At 38.0% G+C, this 22,299-nt stretch overlaps 1 protein-coding gene across 1 annotated transcript in view; it reads right to left on the bottom strand.

Moving 5' to 3' along the window:
- Window positions 1–3,552: 3,552 nt before the first annotated feature.
- Window positions 3,553–22,299, bottom strand: part of SHCBP1L (SHC binding and spindle associated 1 like) — a 30,247-nt gene continuing 11,500 nt past the window's right edge. Inside the window, exons 6-10 of the mRNA XM_055582892.1 lie at window positions 13,046–13,151; window positions 6,814–6,967; window positions 5,212–5,462; window positions 4,463–4,585; window positions 3,553–3,804 (exon numbers count right to left, since the gene is read on the bottom strand). Of these exons, the coding sequence (XP_055438867.1) occupies window positions 3,553–3,804; window positions 4,463–4,585; window positions 5,212–5,462; window positions 6,814–6,967; window positions 13,046–13,151 (886 nt within the window). The remainder of the gene's footprint in view (window positions 3,805–4,462; window positions 4,586–5,211; window positions 5,463–6,813; window positions 6,968–13,045; window positions 13,152–22,299) is intronic.

Below are 22,299 nucleotides of genomic sequence, written 5' to 3' on the forward strand. Positions count from 1 at the left end.
AGGTTATTTTATCGGAGACGTTTATACACTTAGTATATACTTTGTTTCCAGTGAATTTTCACATTCCTCATTTCAGTAGCACAGTACAGAATAGTAGAGATTACCGAGTCTTTCCTTTAGGCAGAACCGAGTTCACATCTTAATGCTGCTGACATGTGAGTGATCTTGGACAACTTATATTTTGTCTTAGTGGCATTTTCAAAATCCTCTTCTCGTGGATTACCTTCAACAGTTAACTGCTGATAAGTCCGATTTATTTATAGACTCTCAAATCTGTATCTCCAGCTGAGGTTTTCTTTCTGTGCATCAGACCTTTGTAAAAAAAACTGCTTATTGAACAATAGATTGCTGTCCAGAAACAGAACTTTCCAAACTGAAGAAAACCCCCTAATTCACTGCATCTTGTGTGTCTCACAAAGAATAAATTAGCAACTTGCTTGTACCTTGTGCTGCTGAGGAGTCCTTTCAGTCCTTTGGTTTGTAGCCACCTGCCACTTTTACTACTTGTAATAAATTGACAAGAGACTCGAGTATTATGGTTCCCATTCTGTTCTTTAGTTTAGCTGAGACTTCACCATAGCTGCTGCTGGCATTGCAGTGGAGCAAAGAAAACCCCTTACCAAAAAAGGGGTTCTAATTCGTCCCTTTTTCTTGTACACCACCACTCTTTTCATCTTGATTTGTCCAGTCTTTACCTCCAAAATCCTAACCTTTCCATCCCCAGCAACTATGATGAAATATCCTTAACAGTCCCTGCATTGTTTCTCTGCATAAGCAGAGACCCACTGGGAGCATTCCTGTAAAACAGTTCACATTACTACTTGCAGTGCACAGCACAGTGTGGAATCCAGTGGTTACTAGGACCCAATGCCTGTACTCCAAAACCAGTAGGCCAGCCAGGTACATGCACAAAGGGGGAAGACAGAGCAGAAAAAACAACCACTTTAAGTTCTGAATCAGAATCTCTTCTAAATGTGTACAAGCTATGTGTTGGTTGGTCCTGGAGGAGGAAGCTTCTTAAATCCCATTTGAGGAGTAGGGTTAGGATTTGTCATTCCTTGACTTAGAAATGGGTGGTAAGCAGAATGGCCCTTCAAAGATGTCCACATCCTAATTCCCAGAGCCTGTGAATATGTATCGTGCATGGCAAAAGGGGCTTTGCAAGTGTAACTTAAGACCTGGAGATGGGGACATTACCCTGGATTATCTAGGTGGGCTCAATCTAACCACGGTTCTTAAAAGTGGAAGGGAGGGGGCAAAAGAGTTGGGTCGGGGAGGCAGAAATTCAAAGCAGGAAAGGGACTCAGTCCGTTGTTGCTGTGGCGTTGAAGATGGAGGGAGGAAGACAACCCAAATGCAGTTGGTCACTAGAAGCTGGGAGGAGCCCCCAGGTGACTACAGTTCTCAATCCTACAACCGCAACAGCAGAATTCTGCCAACACTCAAGTGAACAAGGAAACAAATCCCTGAGAGCATCCGGAAACACTGATTTTAAGCCCAGTGGGACCCATGCCAGGCCGCAACCTACAGGACTGTTTGATAATAAATTGGTGGTGCTTTGGTAGGACTGATGTTGAAGCTAAAACTCCAATACTTTGGCCACCTGATAGGGAGAGCTGACTCATTTGAAAAGACTCTAATGCTGGGAAAGATTGAGGGCAGGAGGAGAAGGGGATGGACAGAGGATGAGATAGGTTGGATGGCATTATCCACTCGATGGACATGGGTTTGGGTGGACTCCGGGAGTTGGTGATGGACAGGGAGGCATGGTGTGCTGTGGTTCATGGGGTTGCAAAGCCTCGTAATATGCTATGATGGAGAGAAAAAAGTAAGGATGGGAAGGCAAAGGAGGGAGAAAAATGATCAAAGTTCTTAGAAAATCTTAAAAACACTTTGTGTATGCTTCAGTGAACTGAGAATGGGGGGCAGGAGGAACTGTTTTCTGAAGAAGACCTGAGAAGTAGTTGGTTGGAAACCAAAGGAAGCAACCAAAAGGAGGCAGGTGACCAATGATTGAGAAGTTTGTTCATGCAAGGCTGTTGCTTTCTGTTCACTCTCAAGAGGGTCTATCTGTCCATCAAACTCTTGTCCATCGAGTCGGTGATGCCATTCACCCATCTCATCCTCTAGTCCCCTTCTCCTCCTGCCCCCAATCCCTCCCAGCATCAGAGTCTTTTCCAGTGAGTCAACTCTTCGCATCAGGTGGCCAAAGTATTGGAGTTTCAGCTTTAGCATCAGTCCTTCCAAAGAGCACCCAGGACTGATCAAATTACAAATAGTTTGCAGAAGGAAAGATGAAGGGCTGAAGCCTGTGCTTATTTCCTTTTATATCCTGAAATCAGTGTAAATTGTGCTTTGTGAAAAAGACCAGTTTCTTTTAAGAAAACACCCTGTTGCAGAGCACACATGGCAATCCAATATAAAGGTTATATTTTCTAGCTTAATTTGCACTTAGATAACAGCCATGTGATTAGGTTCTGGCTGGGGGCAGGGGGCATAAAAGTTGAAATAATGTGTATGACTTAGTAGAGAGGTCTTATCCCTTCTGCTTGGCTTGAGCAACAGTTGCTATCTTAGACCATGTGGTGATTTTGGATGAAAACCATACAAATGGAAGACAGAAGAAATTTGAAGCACTCTGAATATCTAGCACTCAACACCTAATGTTGAGTACCCATGTGGAACATCTGCTAGTTCTATAACTGAATATCTCTGAATTTCTGGAATATAAGTAACAATACTTCCAGATTTCTTGAACGTAAGAAAGAAATACATCTTGGTTTTTGTTTTATTTTGACTTTTTGTGTTTCCTATAGTTAATCCTATGTAACTGTTATCTTATTCCAGTTACCTGCACAGATATGTAGGAATGAATCAGGAATTGACCATAAATTGGCCAGAAACTACATTAAAAAACTAATGCTTCTTATTGGACTAAGGCTATAAGAAACAATATTCAGGGACTTCCCTGGTGGTCTAATGGTTAAGACTCCATGCTGTCAATGTAGGGAACTTGGGTTCAATCCCTGGTCAGGGAACTAATTCCTCTTGCCCTGTGGTGTGACAAAAAATTTGAAGAATTTTAAATCATGTTTGCTTTTGGAATGGGTGGTGATGGTATTACCATTTAGCTTTTAGGTTGTGTGATACTTCAAAGACTTTTTTTAAAAAAACATTAAAATGAATCTTCAGTGAGAGCATTAAATACAGCCAGGTTAACTCACCTAGTGTGTGTGAGTCTTCCAGGTGTGTGCAACTCGTGATCCCATGGACTGCTGCCCGCCAGGCTCCACTGTCCATGGAATTCTCCAGGCAAGAATACTGGAGTGGGTTGCCATTTCATTCTCCAGGGAATCTTCCCAACCCAGGGATCAAACTATAGGGTCTCCTGCATTGCAGGCAGATGCTTTACCATCTGAGCCACTAGGGAAGCCCTTAAATATTTAATTTTTTAATTAAATAAAATTTGAATTTAATTAAAACAACCATTTCTGTGGGATATGAGATTTATTAAACAAATATCTGAAATATAAAACTTTAAATCCAGATGCTTCAACTTGTTACTATCCTAATATCCCCCTTTACGTTTGCTTCTATTTTATTATTGTTCATTTCCAAATTCAGATTTTGCATTACTTTGGAGAGCATGTTATCATCTCTTTTATCTCCTGAAGCAGCCCCTTTGTTGGGGGCTTCTTCTGCTACAATAAACAACTGTTGAGTTGGTTGAAGAATGCTTACTCCATAGCCATTGTTGTTGTAAATGTGATTACTAGTCATCTTCAATTTGGGTGCTGGAAGAACCTGTTAAATTATTCAAGGAAGTTGGGTTTTCAGTAATTTCTATAAAACTATGAACTAATGAGCATTTCATAAGCTCTAGAACTTAATTCTTGAGCTCACACATTTCCTTAAAACAACTGAATCTCAGTTTTGAACAAGTGTTATTTTCCTCATGCTGGATTAGTGTAATATTAACTACAAAAATGTTTGAGGAAATAGTATATGAAGTTTTCAAATTTATCGTTAACTATACAAGTCAAGAGAGGGACCTAGAAAGGTAGAGTTTACATAAGTAGAAAAGAATGGGAAAGCATTTCACTTACAAATTATTGCTATTTATGTTTTAATTGGTTAGCTTAAATTATTTTACAACTTTTGAACAACTTAAATATTTCTTAATATATTTATCCTCTTTATTTGCTTTACTTAGCCAAATGTATTAACACTACAAGCTGGTTCAATGAAAACAAAATCTAAAAAGAACTTACCCCTTTCTCATATTCAAAGTTATTTACTAAGAATTTAAGTTGAAATTATTATAAGACTAAATTTGTTTCCTGTCAACTATCATCTAAATAGTATTTTAATTGCTTGTACCATACTTAACAGACTAAAATTTAAGGCTGAAGCTAATATCTTGGTATCTTTATAATTCTTATGTTAAAAAATATGAGAATACCTTCATATTAACTCCACCTAAGGTGCTTTTTGAACTGTCACAGGTTCTGAGGTTATTACAGTGATGAATTTCATTTCTTTCCAGAATGGCTACGCTCCCAGGATACAGTTCAACACCAGCACCCTGTAAATTAAAAGCAAATAAAACAATCTACAAAACACATGTACACCTCCAAAATTTTCTTTAGACTTGAAAAATGTAGTTCTATATTAGCAATCTAAACATATTAAGTTACATGAAAATACAAAAGTACAATTTATTGTGGAAATAACATTGAAAACAAACTCTGTGTCAAAGAATCATTAGACCTATAGGAAGGCTGAAGTTGTATGGACCATTACATTGCTCTCCTCCCACCCGAATCATGCCTTAGAAGGGAAAATCTCTTAACAGCAGTTATTCTAAGTAGTTATAAAAATTAATGTATATGTACTTTAAATCCTTCATAATGCTGCTAAAATCTGTTAACCTGACTCAAAATCTGTTTATAACCGCTGATTCCTAGATTTTTTTAAAAAGCACACATCAACAAAACTCATTTCTTACTTTGGCAGTTCACTTTCCTCAGTATACTAAGTGTATAAAACGACATGCTTGTACTTGTTCTTGTTTAATTTACTTTTATCAGTTTCCAAGCTTAATTATAATTCCATTCAAAGATAAAACAATTGGTACCTTCTGTTTACATATTAAGATCACTCAAAGTTATATACAGCCAATAAAGCCATAAATTTTGTAAAATAAAATACCTGGGCACCAGTTATTTCACTGTCTGTAAGAGTCAAAGCAGCCCCTGTAAGAACACATACTCCTGTTCCTTCACATTTTAATACACAGTTTTCTAGAGTCATGTGACCGGACTCTACCACCACAATCCCATCAACTGTTCCTTGTTGTATCAAAGACAGATGCATTAGCTTCACATTATCAGCTTTGGACACCACAAAACTGTCGTGAGAAGGTTCAGAAGTAATCATAATTTCCTCTCGCTTTCCAATTCCTGATTTATAGGGATAAAAATGCATAATTAAATGAGTACTTTCAAAGCTTAAAGCCCATTAGTCATTCAGTAATACTTGCTATTACAAGTAACATTTGTAATTATTCAGTCAACCATTTAGACACTTAACTATAATGTAGTCTTGTTTCCTTATTTTGATGCCATGATGGAACAATCTGGGTTTATAATCAACCTAAATGTACCTATGGTATTTAACATACTCATTCCACTACATATTTCCCTATATTACATAGTGAGCAGTAATCTACAAAATGTGTAAGATCCAGAAAGTATCTTACCATAACCTGGTTTCAAAATCATAATAAAAAAGACTGGCAGAGACTCTTGAATTAGGTTATAAGATTATTGTAATCGTGTCTATAATTTTGCTCTAGTAGTCGCAATCCTCTAAGTTTAACATCTATCCAAAAATGAGGGGCTGTATATTGAAGGCAACAAATTTTTAAAATTAACAAATATCCTTATTACCCATATAGTTCAGCAAAGTGAACATTACAGTCATCAAAATCTAGTGGAAATTATGCTCAATTTTTGAAATGATAGCAAAGTTGGTCATCTGTCTTGTCTTTTGGCCAGACAATGGGAATAACCTTAATGTAAAAGGGCAGAACCAAAGTCACTAAATATGTTCAGAATCTAAATTTATTAAACTCTGCTTTTTTACTTCTAGTTTAGTAAGTTTCCATAGGATTAAGCTTTTAGAGAAAATACTGAGTATATTTTAATATACCTTTACATTTGGGTTTTCTACTAAAGTAATATGAAATGCTGTGGGGACAGAAGAGAAAAAAGTAGTTCAGGTAAAAAATAGAGCTGATTTTTTTTTTTTTTTTTTTTATTCTGACTGTTTATCATGGGGAAGCAGTCTCATTGATCTGCTCTGGTGCAGTATGTCCAAAGGAGGTAATCTGTACAGATAATACACTACTGGACAGGTGCGAATGCCTGTGCATGCTCAGTTGCTCAATTGTGTCTGACTCTTTGTGACCCCATGGACTGTAGCCCACCGGGGTCCTCTGTCCATGGGATTATCCAGGCAAGAATACTGGAGTAGGCAGTATTCTTCCCTCCTCCAGGGGATCTCCCCAGCCCAGGGACTGAACCCTCATCTCCTGCATCTTCTGCATTGGCAGCTGAATTTTTTACCACCAAGCCACCTAGAAGCCCACACTGGACAGGTGAGAAAATATTAATTGGAAAAGGCACATAAGGGATTTTCGTGAAACCCCAAACTGTTCTAATTTCTAGTAATCTGATTAACCATGTTTATAATATACAGTTTGTCCAGAATGCACTGCTATTAAAAGATTAAAAAGGATGCCATGCTAACCCTTTATAACAATGTCATCAGTCAATAAAGCAAGATTTACAGCTTGATATTCTCCTGGAAAAATAACAACTGTATCTCCACTGTAACAGCTATCCAAAGCCAAATCCAAATCATCATGCTGTTGGAGAAGTGTGTCTGGAGATAAGTCCTTTACCTGAAAAGAAGAAATAGAACAGTAGGTCCAACTGACATAGGTCATTTAAATCCGCTAACTCCTCCTTGGTAATGTGCTTTTTCACACTGAAGTGAAGTGAAGTCACTCAGTCGTGTCCGACTCTTTGCGACCCCATGGACTGTAGCCTACCAGGCTCTTCCATCCATGGGATTCTCCAGGCAAGAATACTGGAGTGGGTTACCATTTCCTTCTCCAGGGGATCCTCCTGACCCAGGGATCAAACCCGGGTCTCCCGCATTGGAGGCAAACGCTTTAACCTCTGAGCCACCAGGGACGTCTTGTTTCACATTATTTTATAGGTAATGCATGGTTTAAATACTGTGTATATTTATGTTCATTAAATGTTCAAAGAACAATGAAAGGAGATTTTCCTTAAAATCCCGAATAATTTTTACAGCTACTAAATACAGCCAGAAGTTATTGTGACCTTTACCCCCTAAACTCCCAACAGTTCTTTGAGATAAAGTATTAGTATACCCTTGTAATGTTAAAAAATTGAAACTCAGTGAGAGTGAATGATTTGCCTATGGACACAGAATGAGTGAGTGGTAAAGCTAAACTTTAGGTCTAGGTTTTGATGACCCCAGATTTCTTTCCTATTGGAAACTACTACTTTATTTTCTTTAACTCAAACTGACCCTAAAATTTTGGTAAACCATCAAAAATTTATTATAGATTCTAAAACTAAAATGAAAAAGTACCGGAATTTGCACTGGGAGTAGAAAAGGTGAAAGAACTTCATTATTAGAACCGGTAAGAATGAGAAACTTTAAAAATAAAATTTGAAAACTAAATATATACCATGAAAAAATGTCTATTCTTTTATCCCAATACAAATGGCATTATCATTCATGTCTCTTTTTTCTTATTATAAAAAATAGAAAATTGAAACAAAGCATAACAAAAATGGAAATTTTAACAAGTTTTTACCTAAATAGAATATATTTATGAAGCTATTTTCCTTCTTGTCTTTTTCCTATGCATATACTCACATGCATAATACTGATGTATCATTAAGATGGATGCAGATGATTTTGAATCCTGATTTTCTCATTACATTATATCACACTTCCCCATGTCTTTAAATATTTTTTCAAAACCTAATTTTTTAAAGTTATGTAATAATACATCATATAGATGTGTATATATTTATTTATTTGACTGCCTGGGTCTTAGATACAGCACATGGGATCTAGTTCCCTGATTAGGGGTCGAACCTGGGCCCCCTGCATTGGAAGTGCAGACACTTAGCCACTGGACCATCAGGGAAATCTCGATGTATCATAATTTATGTTATAATTTTCTATCCTTATTTAGATGGCTTATAATTTTCCAATATCATGAAAATACTACCACAAATAAATTATGCACATCTCTGGTTATTTTTTAGGGTAAATTGCTAGATTGAGAATTGCTGTCAAAAGGTATAAAACATTTTAAGCCTCTTGTATACATATTGCTAAACTGCCCTCCAGAAAAGTTTAACCAATTGAAACTTGATCTGAGAACTCACTTTTCTTTTCTGCAAGCTCATCAGAATGGGGTATCTTTTAAATGTATAACAATATTTGCTATTTTAACAATTTTCGCTGCCTAAATTTAATTTTCCTTGATAAGCGGGAGTGCTGCCTAATTTTAGTTTTCCTTGATAAGCAGGAGTGAACATTTTTCTAGAAATATACATATGAAACTCTTACAGTAATCCTAAGTCAGCAAACCAAGATAGTCATTTGTGTTTGTATTACATCTTACGTACTCTTATACATCTGTGGCAAACAGCACAAGGATTATCTCTGTAAATAAATGTTTTGGAAAAACTCTAGAAGCCATCTAATTTTTTTTCCCTAAGTTTTTTGTTTGTTTGGGTTTTGTTTTTTGTTTTGTTTTGCTGCGCCATGCTTGCGGCTTGCAAGATTTTTATTCCCTGACAAGGGATCGAACGCATGTCGTCTGCACTGGGAAGCTTTGAGTCCTAACCACTGGACCACAAGGGAATTCCCATCATTTATATTTTTCTTATTCCTCCTTACCTCAGAAGAGGGACTGGTAAGGAAACTGACCTTTGTTTTACCTCCCTCACTTCATGGCAAATAGATGGGGAAACAGTGGAAACAGTGACTATTTCTGAGGGCTCCAAAATCACTGTAGAAGGTGACTGCAGCCATGAAATTAAAAGACGCTTACTCCTTGGAAGGAAAGTTATGATCAACCTAGATAGCATATTCAGAAGCAGAGACATTACTTTGCCAACAAAGGTCCGTCTAGTCAAGGCTATGGTTTTTCCAGTGGTCACATATGGATGTGAGAGTTGGACTGTGAAGAAAGCTGAGCGCTGAAGAATTGATGCTTTTGAACTGTGGTGTTGGAGAAGACTCTTGAGAGTCCCTTGGACTGCAAGGAGATCCAACCAGTCCATTCTGAAGGAGATCAGCCCTGGGTGTTCTTTGGAATGATGCTAAAGCTGAAACTCCAATACTTTGGCCACCTCATGCAAAGAGTTGACTCATTGGAAAAGACTCTGATGTTGGGAGGGATTGGGGGCAGGAGGAGAAGGGGACGACAGAGGATGAGATGGCTGGATGGCATCACCGACTCGATGGACATGAGTTTGAGTAAACTCCGGGAGTTGGTGATGGACAGGGAGGCCTGGCGTGCTGCAATTCATGGGGTCACAAAGAGTCGGACACGACTGAGTGACTGAACTGAACTGAATGACTCATAGGATAGACTTCATTACTCCTTTTTATAGATAAGGAAGTAAGAGAAACTATGTAATTTTTTAAATCCAACCCAAGTATTATGAAGAAAAACTATGAATCAAACCTAGATTTCTATTATTGTAAAGCTTATATTCTTCACCACCACACTATCCTGCCTTCTAGACAAAGAAGGAACAGGATAGAGTCCTAGGATGAACAATGGGGACATTGATATTTCTCCTAAATATAGGAGAATAACTAATGTTGAACTTTAGTTTAAGCACTGAAACAAATACTGCTTATCTCTGTTAGGAATGATTCAGAAGTCAGACTGAGTCTAAACCTAAAGATAGAATTTAGGTCTCTCATCACAATTTGAGAGACTAAGGAAGTAAAGATATATTTAGTTCAATTGACTGGAAGGATATCTAGGACATTAATTCAATAGAGAATACAGGAGGACTAAGGACAGGCTGTGTACAAAAGAACAGTAAGTTCAAATTTAGGGTGTTGTCTTTTAGTGAGACATAAGGTAAAGATGCTGAGAAGAACCTGTAGTGATGTTGATCAGCAAAAAATGCAAGAGGGGATAAATTTACTGAAAAACCACTGCATGCCAGGCTGCTAGGTATTTTATACATAGGATTTAATTTCATCCTCAGAAAAATAAAGTTTAGTGGTGGTATTGGTGGTGACGTTGTGACGGTGGTGGTAGCGGCGGCGGCCATCACACTAGCAGAAAACGTTTATCAAATACTTACTATGTGCTGACCATTATTCTAAGCACATGACAAATGTGAATTCATATAGTCTCTGTAAATAAAGAACACAGTATTATCCCTATTTTACAGACGAGGAACTAAAGCGCAAATGGGAAAACAGCTTGTTGTAAATCACATGATTAATAAGTGCCAAAGCCAGACTCTGCATCCAGGCAGTTTGGCTCCAGAGATCATCCTCTTAAATCAGCACAGTTTTTCTCTCTTTTTAAAGCACTCTGAAAATAAAGAAATTGGGGTTCAGAGTTAGGCTGCTTGCCCAAAACAGGCTATTTAAACACTGGGCTACCTGACTACAAAGTGCATGACTTTTCACTACACTGCTTGTAAAGATCACCAGCATAATGATAATGGGCATGGATTAAAACTGTTTAAGGAGAGTATAGAGCAGGAAAAAGACTAAAGAATCTTCAAAGTTGAGAAAACTGTTAAAGGCTTATATACACAGCTGTGACTAGGTACACCAAATTAAAATATGTTGTCCACCTCAAAGGTAAATCTAAAATCAAAGATCTGAGCAAAGTAGAAATTGATGATGCTGCCTTCTCAGAGTGGTCTTCCTCTCATTGTCCTGTGGTCTGAAGTTTGTGGATATTTACTTACACAAATGAAGACAGGGTTGCAAAGCACTGAATAAAAATCACAGAAACATTTTACTGTTATATAGGAAAATAAAGCCAAAAACATTTAAAAACAAATAAAAAGATAGGTAAAAATAAAAATATTTTAAAAGGCTAGAGATAAAATCTATACCTTACTTTACAATGATGTTTCAAAAGATGTTTACAAATAAAATTGGTGGAATAATTAATGTTATTGAAAATCTGATCCAGTAAGCAAATCAAAGGAAATTAAATTTTATTTAAAATAATAAAAATTGGTAGGATAACAGATAAGACCAGTCTAATAGGCCAGGCTTTATCTCTATTCATTCTCCTACTAGGTATTAAATACCATCCTTTCTGGACTTCTTTTAGTTTCTCATATATACCCCATTCTCTGCCAAACATGTACTCATTTACTATTCAATGAAAAATGCTCAGCACCCACCTTATGCCAATCATCATGCTAGGTGACTACATGAATGGTAAACATACTCCCCTGGCTCTTAATAGCTAGTATATTAATAGTAAACGAGACAGACGTTCAATAGGTAGCCACAGAAAATATTTAACACAGTTATGATAAGGAAAAGTGACAGTAAGGGAACAGGCAGGGTGCACAGTATGTAGTCTATGTATTCTGGAAGGTTGAGCAAGTTTTTTTCAATGGAAACGACATTTAAATTGAGACCTAAAGGACATACGGTAGCTCTCTCAAACAACGTGGTATACGCCAAGACGTGGTTTAGTGAGGGAGGAAGGGGTATATGAAGGTGATGAGGGGACGATAAACTCTCAGAAGATGGTAATTAACAACTGGGTAGATGGTAGTGCCATTTACTGAAACAGAGAACACTAGAAGATAATCTAGTTACTCGATAAGATCATGAATTTAATTGCGGACACTGAGTTGAAGTACTCAGGACATAATTAAGGGGTGATGAGCAATAGGTAGCTAGACATACCGGTTTGGGGCTCAGAACAAAAAATGTGACTGTGGATACACATTTTAGATTATTAGTGTATATATAACTGAAGTCATGGGAAAAGGCAACATAAATCACTTAGGCATATAGTGCAGAAAAAAGATAAGTTCCAAGCATTTAAAGGACAGGAGGAGAAAAAATACAACAACTAGAGAGATTGAACCAGCAAAGTATGATAACAGAAGACAATGAAAAACTATTCAAGGAGAGAGCTGTGAAATACTACTGAGAGGTCAAGTGAGATGACTTAGAACATTTCCCCACTTGGGCTAGTTAAATTTACACTCATCCTTTAGGTTTCATCTGCATTATTTCTTTCAGCCAGCGTTGCCAGAATTCCTAACTCTGCTTATGTACCCGTCCTAAGTGCTCCTGTATATACTCCTATCGTAGCATTTACTATTATATTATTCTGTGTTGCAACTGCAATAGCCTATTTACTTGTCCATGTCTCCACCATAGGGCTTCCCAGGTGGCTCAGTGGTAGAGAATCCGCCTGCCAATGCAGGAGATGTGGGTTTGATCCTTGGGTTGGGAAGATCCCCTGAAGAAGGAAATGGCAACCCACTCCAGTATACTTGCTGGGAAATCCCATGGACAGAAGAGCCTGGCAGGCTACAGTCCACGGAGTCACAAAAAGAGTCAGACATGACTCAGCTTCCACTAAACAACATCTCCACCATCATTCAAACTGCTCAGATGTATGGAAGAAGCAGGACTGTGGGTCTGGTTCAAAAGTGTATCTCCCTCAAATGCTGTATTTCTCATATTTCTCTCCCATAGGTGCTAGCATAGCACCTGGCAACAAGATTAGTACTCTGTAAATAGTTGTGGACATTTATTTATTTCGTACCTACTATATGTCAATCACTGAGCTGGGTGTAACAGAGACATTAAGGTCAGACAAGAATCCAACCTTCAAAGAGTTTGTTTTCTAATTATATGCAGCTAAAACTTAAATGAACAAATAAGAATAAAATGTATTACTTACCATGTCAGTAGTCATCACTTTTGCTACGATATGTGTTATAGTCTTTCCAAAGTTTCTTTTTCCTTTCCTACGCCTCAGAATTCTTGGAAAGAAAGGTCCATGAACTCTGAAGTTGAAAACATTTATTTTAATTAAATCAATATGAAAAATACTTAAGGTACACCTACTTGCAAGCGCTAACAGCCACAGGAGGGGATATCAATGCGGCTATTGAAAGGTTACTGGGCTCTCAGCCATCATAGCAGCATTTCTGTATCTTGAAAAAAATGTAATTTATTTTTGATAACGGCTCTTAAATCTTTAAAATATCCGCTTTATTTCATTTTGACTCTTGGATCTGTGCTGTTATAAACAAACCCAATATATGATACATTTTAAGGTGGAGTGCAGTAAGATGTGTGGGTTTCACTGTGTGTGTTTGCTTTTTGTTTTCCTGCAACAGTGGGCGTCAGTGCTTTTTCATTTAAGGCTACTGCATGTGTCAAACACTTCTGCATTTATTGTAATTTTTAAAAAACATATCACCTTTTATAGTTGGGTGAACAGATTTTTGTCCTGCATCTGTCCAGTTTATTTGCTTTTTAAACATTAGTCTCTGGTAGTAATTTACGTAGAATAAAAGCATTAAAAAGAAAAAAAAAAAACTTGGTACTAAGCATCTTTGAGTAATAGGTTCCGTTCATTTTGAGCTTCTTGAGAGCAATGAGCAATTTGAGAGTGATGGAATAATTGAGATCTTTTAAATAACTGAGTGTTTAAACCATTGAACTCTGAAAATCTGCATGCAACTCACTACAATCAATACCTCAATCATCTTAACTTTTCAGTACAGTAGAAAATTTCCTGATTATACTTTCATAAAACATTGAATTGTAGACACCCAAAGCAGAGATAGGTTATGTCTGTGCTACTGAGGTATAAGAATATTTGGGGATCTGCCTAATTTGAGAGACTACGTTTAATTAATTGTTTTTGTATCTATGGAGAACTTATCCTTTGAAACAGGATAAGTTGGCTGTTGGCCTCCATCAAACAATTCTAGCTTCTTTCTTCATTGTTTTTAACTGATTGCTATTCAGCACTTTTAGATAATTCCATTCTTTGTCTTCTTTCTGCTTTCCTTTACAGTTCCTGTTTCCTATTAATCATTTAAGTGTTATCAAAAGAAAGAAAAAAAAATTGAGTATAACTTTTATCATTACTGTCAGCCATATTTACCGTATGGGTAATCTTTTGGGTTCTCTGCAGCACTTTGATTATCACTTGATGCAGCATTAATACCAATATTTTTCAGCTTATGTTTCAATTATCAATATTTAAAATAATTTATTGGTATATAATTAATTTATAAGGTTGTGTTAGTTTCACGTGTACAGCAAAGTGAATCAGTTATGCATGTACATATATCCACCCTTTTTTTAGATTCTTTTCCCATATAGGTCATTACAGAGTATACAGTAGAGTTCCTTGTGTTATAACTGTAGGTCCTTACTAGTTATCTATTTTATATACACTTTGCAGTGTGTATATGTCAATCCCAATTTACTTCTCTCCCCTCCCCCTTATACCCTGGTAACCATGAGCTTGTTTTCACATTTGTGACTCTACTTCTGTATTGTAACTAAGTTCATTTGCACCCTTCTTTTTAGGTTCCACATATAAGCAATACCTCAGTTACCAATATTTTTGTGAAGCTTAACATTTCAGAGAACTGTTCCTATGTATTTATCATTCCAATGATTGAATTTTGAACTCTAAGATATTAGCAATGTCCTCCAAAGGAAAAGTTTCATTTAACATTTCAACATCAAACCCATTCAGCACTTTTATACCTATTTAAGCAAATTTTGATTTGAGAAAGAGAACTACTCATACATTTTTTTCACCATATATATAATTACTAGTTGCTCAAAGAGTAAAGCATCTTACATGCAGGAAATAGTTTATCATACAATCCTAGCTTTAAAATTAAAGGTTTATGTCAGTGATTTTCAAAGTTATATTTTTAATAAGGTATAATTTACATAACACTCATTTTAAGTGAGCCTCTCTATGAGATTTCACAAATGTATACAGCCATTTAACTCAATCATGTTTGTGATCTTCCGTTTGTCACGGTCCTACAACTCCCCACTCATCCCAAACACAGAGGTGGGTACCAGCTGCCACTGTTCTGCCCACTTCACTTGCTTTGCTGTTTTCTTTACCACTGACTCATTCCTCTCATTTGTGACCGACAGTCATTGAGTGTGTGGGTAAAGATAGGGAATACTCATATTGAACTCACTCTGATGGCTCTAACCTGTGTGAACATAACCTATTTAAAATTCAACAAACAAAATCCCCAGTTTTTTATTATGAAAAATTTCAAACATATCCAAAGTAGAAAAAAATAGTATATTTAAAAGTAGAGTATATATATATATATATATATATATATAATATATATCCATCCATCACTACTTTCGAGAATTGTCATTTATCTCATTCTCACATTTTCCCCTACCATAATCACCAAAATATTTTAAAGGAAATCCCAGCTATGGTTTAATTTGACTTGTAAATACCTCAGTATGTATACCCAACAGGTAGCCACTTTTTAAAAGAGCATAACCACAGTATCATTATTACACCAAATAAGGTTAATAATAGTGCCCCTACATCATCTAACACCTTGTCTGTGTTCAAATGTCTGCACTTAGCTCTGGAAGATATTTTTACCATTGGTTTATTTGAATCAAGAGCCAAGCAAGGTCCATACACTAAATTTGATCAATATATCTTAAATATCTAAATCTATCTTTTTTCATTTATACTAATTACCCATTCGCTTTTATGATGTTAATTTATTTTATTTTTAATTACTGGCCCTGCAGCATGTAGGATCTTAGTTGTCCCACCAGGGATCGAATCTGTGTCCCCTGTAGTGGAAGCCTGGAGTCTTAACCACTGGGCCACCAGGGAATTCCCTGATATTTGTTTGTTGATCTATAGAATTTCCCACAGAATTTGGCTAACTGAATAACAAGGCATCATTTCAAAAGTTCTTCAATCCCCCTGACATTTAGATCTAGAAGCTTGGTAATATTAAGATTCAATTAAAAATCTACCCTCTGAGCTTTGAGGACCAGCTGGCCAGAATAAGAGCCTGGAACTGCAGAAGAGACACACACACTTAGAATTGTTGCCTCAAACTACCCGGTATAAAAGGAGAAGGAAGAGGTCAAACCCTGCTCTTTCCAGCCTTTGGAAGAAGTAGCTGCAATCAAGGAGAAATGTAGATCAGTGGGCGTCACTCATTTGTCAGGAGCTCATTTCTCCTTCTTAGGGCAGAGCGCAAGGCCAAGACTACCATTCTACTGCAGGGGTTTTGAACCCATCAGGAGGGTTCTAGAGAAGGCTCAACTGATGGGCTTCAGGTGAATAAATGTTCTGACATTTCATCCAAAAAAAAAAGATTATAGGTGGTACTATATACTATTGTCGGAGAAGGCAATGGCACCCTACTCCAGTACTCTTGCCTGGAGAATCCCATGGACGGAGGATCCTGGTAGGCTGCAGTCCATGGGGTCGCTAAGAGTCAGACACGACTGAGTGACTTCACTTTCACCTTTCACTTTCATGCACTGGAGAAGGAAATGGCAACCCACTCCAATGTTCTTGCCTGGAGAATCCCAGGGACGGGGGAGCCTGGTGGGCTGCCGTCTCTGGGGTCGCACAGGGTCGGACATGACTGAAGTCACTTAGCAGCAACTCAATCATAACACTCAAGATATAGAACATTCCCATCGTACAAGTTCCTTCATACATCTTTGCAGTCAGTCCTCAGCGTCGACTTTCAGAAACCCACTAATCTTTTTGTCATAGATTTTCCTTTCTTGTAATTTTAATTGGAGGATAATTGCTTTACAATGTTGTGTTGGTTTCTGTTATATAGCCATGTGAATCAGCCATAAGTATACATGTGTCCCCTCCCTATTGAATCTCCCTCCCACCCCTCACCCCATTCCATCCCTCTAGGTTGTCACAGAGCACTGGGTTGCGCTCCCTGCATTATATAGCAACTTCCCATTAGCTCTCTATTTCATATATGGTAATGTATATGTTTCAATGCTACTCTCTCAATTCGTCCTTCCCTCTCTTTCCCTAGCTATGTACGCAAGTCTGTTCTCTATGTCGGCATCTCTATTCCTGCCCTGCAAATAGGTTCATCAGTACCACTACCTTTTTCGTAATTTTAAAATGGAATTTTAAAGTAGAATATGCTATGTACTCTCTTGTGTCTGGAGTTTTTCAGTCAGACTATTTTGAGATCCACCATGTTATTCTGTATATCAGCAATTTCTTTACATCACAGAAAAATATTTCATTATTCAGTTCAGTCGCTCAGTTGTGTCCGACTCTTTGTGACCCCATGAACTGCAGCACGCCAGGCCTCCCTGTCCATCACCAACTGCTGGAGTCCACACAAACCCAAGTCTATTGTGTCAGTGATGCCATCCAACCGTCTCATCCTCTGTCGTCCCCTTCTCCTCCTGCCCTCAATCTTTCCCAGCATCAGGGTCTTTTCAAATGAGTCAGCTCTCTGCATCCGGTGGCCAAAGTATTGGAGTTTCAGCTTCAACATCAGTCCCTCCAATGAACACCTAGGACTGATCTCCTTTAGGATGGACTGGTTGGATTTCCTTGCAGTCTAAGGGACTCTGAAGAGTCTTCTCCAACACCATAGTTCAAAAGCATCAATTCATTAGGATTTTCTATATACAAGATTATGTCATCTGCAAGTAGAGATAATTTTCATTTTCCTTTTTGGATCTAGATGAATTTATTTCCTTTTCTTTCCTATTGCTCTGGCTAGAACCTCCAGCACAACTGAATACAAGAGTGGACATCATTGTCTTGTTCCTTATCTTAGGCGGGGAAACATCCATTCTTTCATTGGTAAATATGATGCTATAGGATTTTCACAGATGGCCTTAAACAGGTTGAGGATGATCCATTCTATTCTAAGTTTTTTTAGAATTTTTATCACGAAAGAGGAATTTTGTCAAATGATTTTTCTGTAACTTTTGAGATGATAATGTGGCTTTATTGTGTATTATATTGATTTATTTCCATATGTTAAACCAACCTTGCATTCCTGGCGTAAATTCCACTTGTCATAGTGTCTAATCTTTTTCATATGTTGTTAGACCCAGTTTGTTAAAGTATTATTGAAGATATTGCATCTATATTTACTTATTTTATTCATTTATTTTTTATTTAAGTCTTTTGGCTGTGTCCTGCAGCTTGTGGGACTTAGTTCCCTGACCAGGGGTTGAACCCACATCCTGTGCATTGGACGCTCAAAATCTTAACCACTGGACCACAAGGGAAGTCCCTGCATCTATATTTATACTGGATATTTTCTGCAGTTTTCTTGTGATATCTTTCTATAGTTTTGGTATCAAGGTGATAATGGCCTCATAGAATGAGTTGGGGAAGTAATCCCTTCTCTTTTTATTTTTTGGAAGACTTTGCAAAAAAAAAAAAAAAGGTTTTGGCTTCCCTGGTGGCTCAGGGGCAAAGAATCCACCTGCCAACACGGGAGATGCAAGAGACACAGGACACTCCCTGGTTTGGGAAGATCCCCTGGAGTAGGAAATGCAAACCCACTCCAGGATTCTTTCTGGGAAAATCCAATGGACAGAGGAACATGGCAAGCTGCAGTTCATGGGATTGCAAAGAGTCGGACATGACTGAACAACTAAACGCATACACACAGGTAGGGTTTCTTTACCCTCTTGGCTTCTTTCAAGATTTTTTCTTATCTGTGTTTTTCTTCAGTTTAAGTATAATATGCCTATTTGCACATTTTGGGAGTATTTGTCCTACTTGGTGGTCTCTAAGCTTCTTGGATCTGCGGTTTGGTGTTTTCATTTAATTTTGGAAAATTTTCACCATTATGAATTTGAACAGGGAGGCCTGGTGTGCTGCAATTCATGGGGTCGCAAAGAGTCGGACACGACTGAGCGACTGATCTGATCTGATCTGATGAATTTGAATTTTTTTTTTCAGTTGCATTTGCTTTCTTCTATTCTAGTATTCCAATTGCACATGTGCTACATTCTTTGAAACTATTCCACAATTCTTAGATCTTTTTTTCATTATTTTTTCTCTTTGTATTTCAGTTTGAGACAATTTCTCAAGCTTTCTGATTCTTTCCTCAGTTGTGTCCCATCTATTCATGAGCCTTTCAAAGGAAGTTCTCATTTCTATTTACAGTGTCTTTGATTTTTAGAATGATCTTTTAATTCATTCTTACAGTTTCCATGTTTTGCTTGAACATTATCCATTTTTTTCTTGCATGTTGTATACTTTTTTCCATTAAAGTCCTTAACATATTAATCATAGCTACTTTTTTTTTTTTTGGTTGCACTGCATGGCGTGTGGGATCTTAGTTCTCTGACCAGGGATCGAACCTGTGCCCCCTGCAGTGGAAGTACAGAGTCTTAACCACTGAACTGCCAGGAAAGTCCCAATCATAGCTATTTTAAATTTCCTGTCTGATAAATTCCAAAATCATAATTGAGTCTGTTATTGATGCTTGCTTTCCCTCCTCAGACTTGGTTTATTTCCTTGCCTTTTAGCATATCATAATTTTTTTTTGAAACCTATGCATGGCTAACAGGAAGTGAGGTAGATTAATTATTAATCCAACCAGGAGGTAGCCTATGTTTATTTGCTGTAGCTTTATGTGTCAGAGGCTTCAAATTCCTGTAATTTCCAATTTTCAGTCTCTGTATATCTTCGGGCTTCCTTTAGAAGCCCCAAACTACTCTTTAGAAGAGTCTGTGTCTTACAGCTCTTTTAACTATAATCCAGTTATTATCCTGGAATCTTGTTGGTATGGTTTTAAGATTTAGCAGAGAGGAAGTGTCTATACTCTTGTGATTACTTATTGGTCTTTTACTGAGTCTATGTCCCTGGACTGTGACCTTCACAACTGTTCTAAATCCTCTTTTTCCCCAGACAGGAAGGCTAGAAGGGACTAGAGTCAGAGAAATGCCTTTCCTCAAGGTGGCAAAAAACTCTGGTAAAGACTTTTCTCCTGGAGAATAGAAGATCTTTATTATGGAGAATGCTCTGGGTATATTTCATAATGGGTACTTTTCCCTTCACCCTTCCAGAGTCATAACAGAATCTTTCTTGGCTCTTCACTGAGAACCTAGTGAGACTCCTAGAGGTAAAACCCCACAAAGGTATGGGATCTCACTAATAACTGCAGCTCCCTGTGAGTTTCTTTCATACTAGTTATCATTCAGCATCCAGCAATCTATCAAAATTACCATTTAAATGTTCTTATAATTTATGGCTCTAGCTGGTTCTATTCAAGATAAGCAGATCTTAGCTGTGACTCTCTGAATTTACCTTTCTCCAAATTTTAGGGTGGCAGTTTGTCCTGTGATCTCAGTTCTCTGATGGTTCCAAGAAAGTAATTTTCAAGTTTGTTGAGCTTTTTTCTTGTTGTAAGGATAAGGATGATAACTCACAAGCTCTTTGCATGTCAGAGCTAAATCCAGAAATTCTTGGTTCTTTTTTATTATAGTTTTCATTTCTCTGTTGAGATTCTCTGTTGCTCAAATTTTGGGTCTCACTCCTTTTGCAGCTCTCTCACTTTCAGAATATCCCAACTAAATTTCCAGCTACTCTGTCAGCCTTGAACTCTGTCCTTTGTGTCACCTTGAAACAGTAAGATGGCACTTTTTTGCTACCTGAGCTATTAACAGCTGGTGATGACCCTCAAACCAAAATGCCACAAATTCTCACTCTCTACTCTGCATTTTATATGTGGACAATGTCTCCTGACTCTTTTCTTATGCTTTGGCCAAAATTAAGAAGGTAAAGAAGAAAGGTAAGGAAAGGACTGGATTTATGAGATTTTTTAAAAATAAAAAACCCCAGAACATTGATTTCAGTGAATTCAGCTCATATAAAAATAATTTTCCAATACTGGTAGTTGTGCCTGTGCTTATCTCATAAATTCAGTTCAGTTCCGTTCAGTCGCTCAGTCGTGTCAGACTCCTTGTGACCCCATGGACTGCAGCACACCAGGCTTCCCTGTCCATCACCAACTCCCAGAACTTGCTCAAACTGATGTCCATTGTGTCAGTGATGTCATCCAACCATCTCATCCTCTGTCGTCCCCTTCTCCTCCTGTCTTCAATCTTTCCCAGCATCAGGGTCTTTTCCAATGAGTCAGTTCTTCGCATCAGGTGGCCAAAATATTGGAGCTTCAGCTTCAGCATCAGTCCTTCCAATGAATATTCAGGACTGATTTCCTTTAGGATGGACTGATTGGATCTCCTTGTAGTCCAAGGGACTCCCAAGAGTCTTCTCCAACACCACAGTTCAAAAGCATCAATTAGATGTCTATTTTTATAACTTATTTCAATTGGGGTGATATATGACAAGTGATATGATAAAAGAATGACCATGGAAGATGGAGGAATAGGACAGGGAGACCACTTTCTCCCCAATGAGTTCATCAAAAGATCATCTGAATGCTGAAAAACTTCCACAAAACAACTTCTGAACACTGGTGGAGGACACCAGGCACCCAGAAAGGCAGCTCGTTCTCTTTGAAAGAAGGTGGGACAAATATAAAAGATGAAAAAAGAGACAAAAGAGTTAGGGATGGAGACCTGTCCCAAGAAGGGAGTCATAAAGGAGAAGTTTCCAAATAGCAGAAAACCCTCTCACCAGTGGGTCTGTGAGGAGTTTTGGAATCTCAGAGGGCAACATAACCAGGAGGAAGAAAAAAAAAAAAAACAACCCACAGAACACACGCCTAACTGCAGCTCCCAGCGGAGAAGTAGCCCAGATGCTATGTCCACCACCAGCGAGTGGGGGCTGGACAGGGAGGTGCAGGTTGAACGCTTAGGGTAAGAACCAGGCCTGAATGCCCTGAAGACAATCTGAGGGACCTAACATGAGATAGCAACCCAAACTGTGGGATAGCCAGAGACAGAAAAAGAGAGAGAGAGAGAGAGAGAGAGAGAACTTTCGGCAAAAAGCTCTAACCTAAGGCACAGCCTGGCCCACTCACAGAACAAAGGATTGCATAAAGACCAAAGGAGAGCTAGCCGGCTCTGGACCAGCCCCTCCCCTTGCCAGAGGCCGAGAGGCAGGCGGGCGAAAACCAGAGCCAGAAGATGAGAGGCAATGTTGGCCCCAGAGATGGCATCCTCCACCAAACTGTGAGCAGGCTCCGA

This window comes from Bubalus kerabau, chromosome 5 (genome assembly GCF_029407905.1).
Source record: "Bubalus kerabau isolate K-KA32 ecotype Philippines breed swamp buffalo chromosome 5, PCC_UOA_SB_1v2, whole genome shotgun sequence".
In the NCBI taxonomy this organism is placed as follows: Eukaryota; Metazoa; Chordata; class Mammalia; order Artiodactyla; family Bovidae; genus Bubalus; species Bubalus kerabau.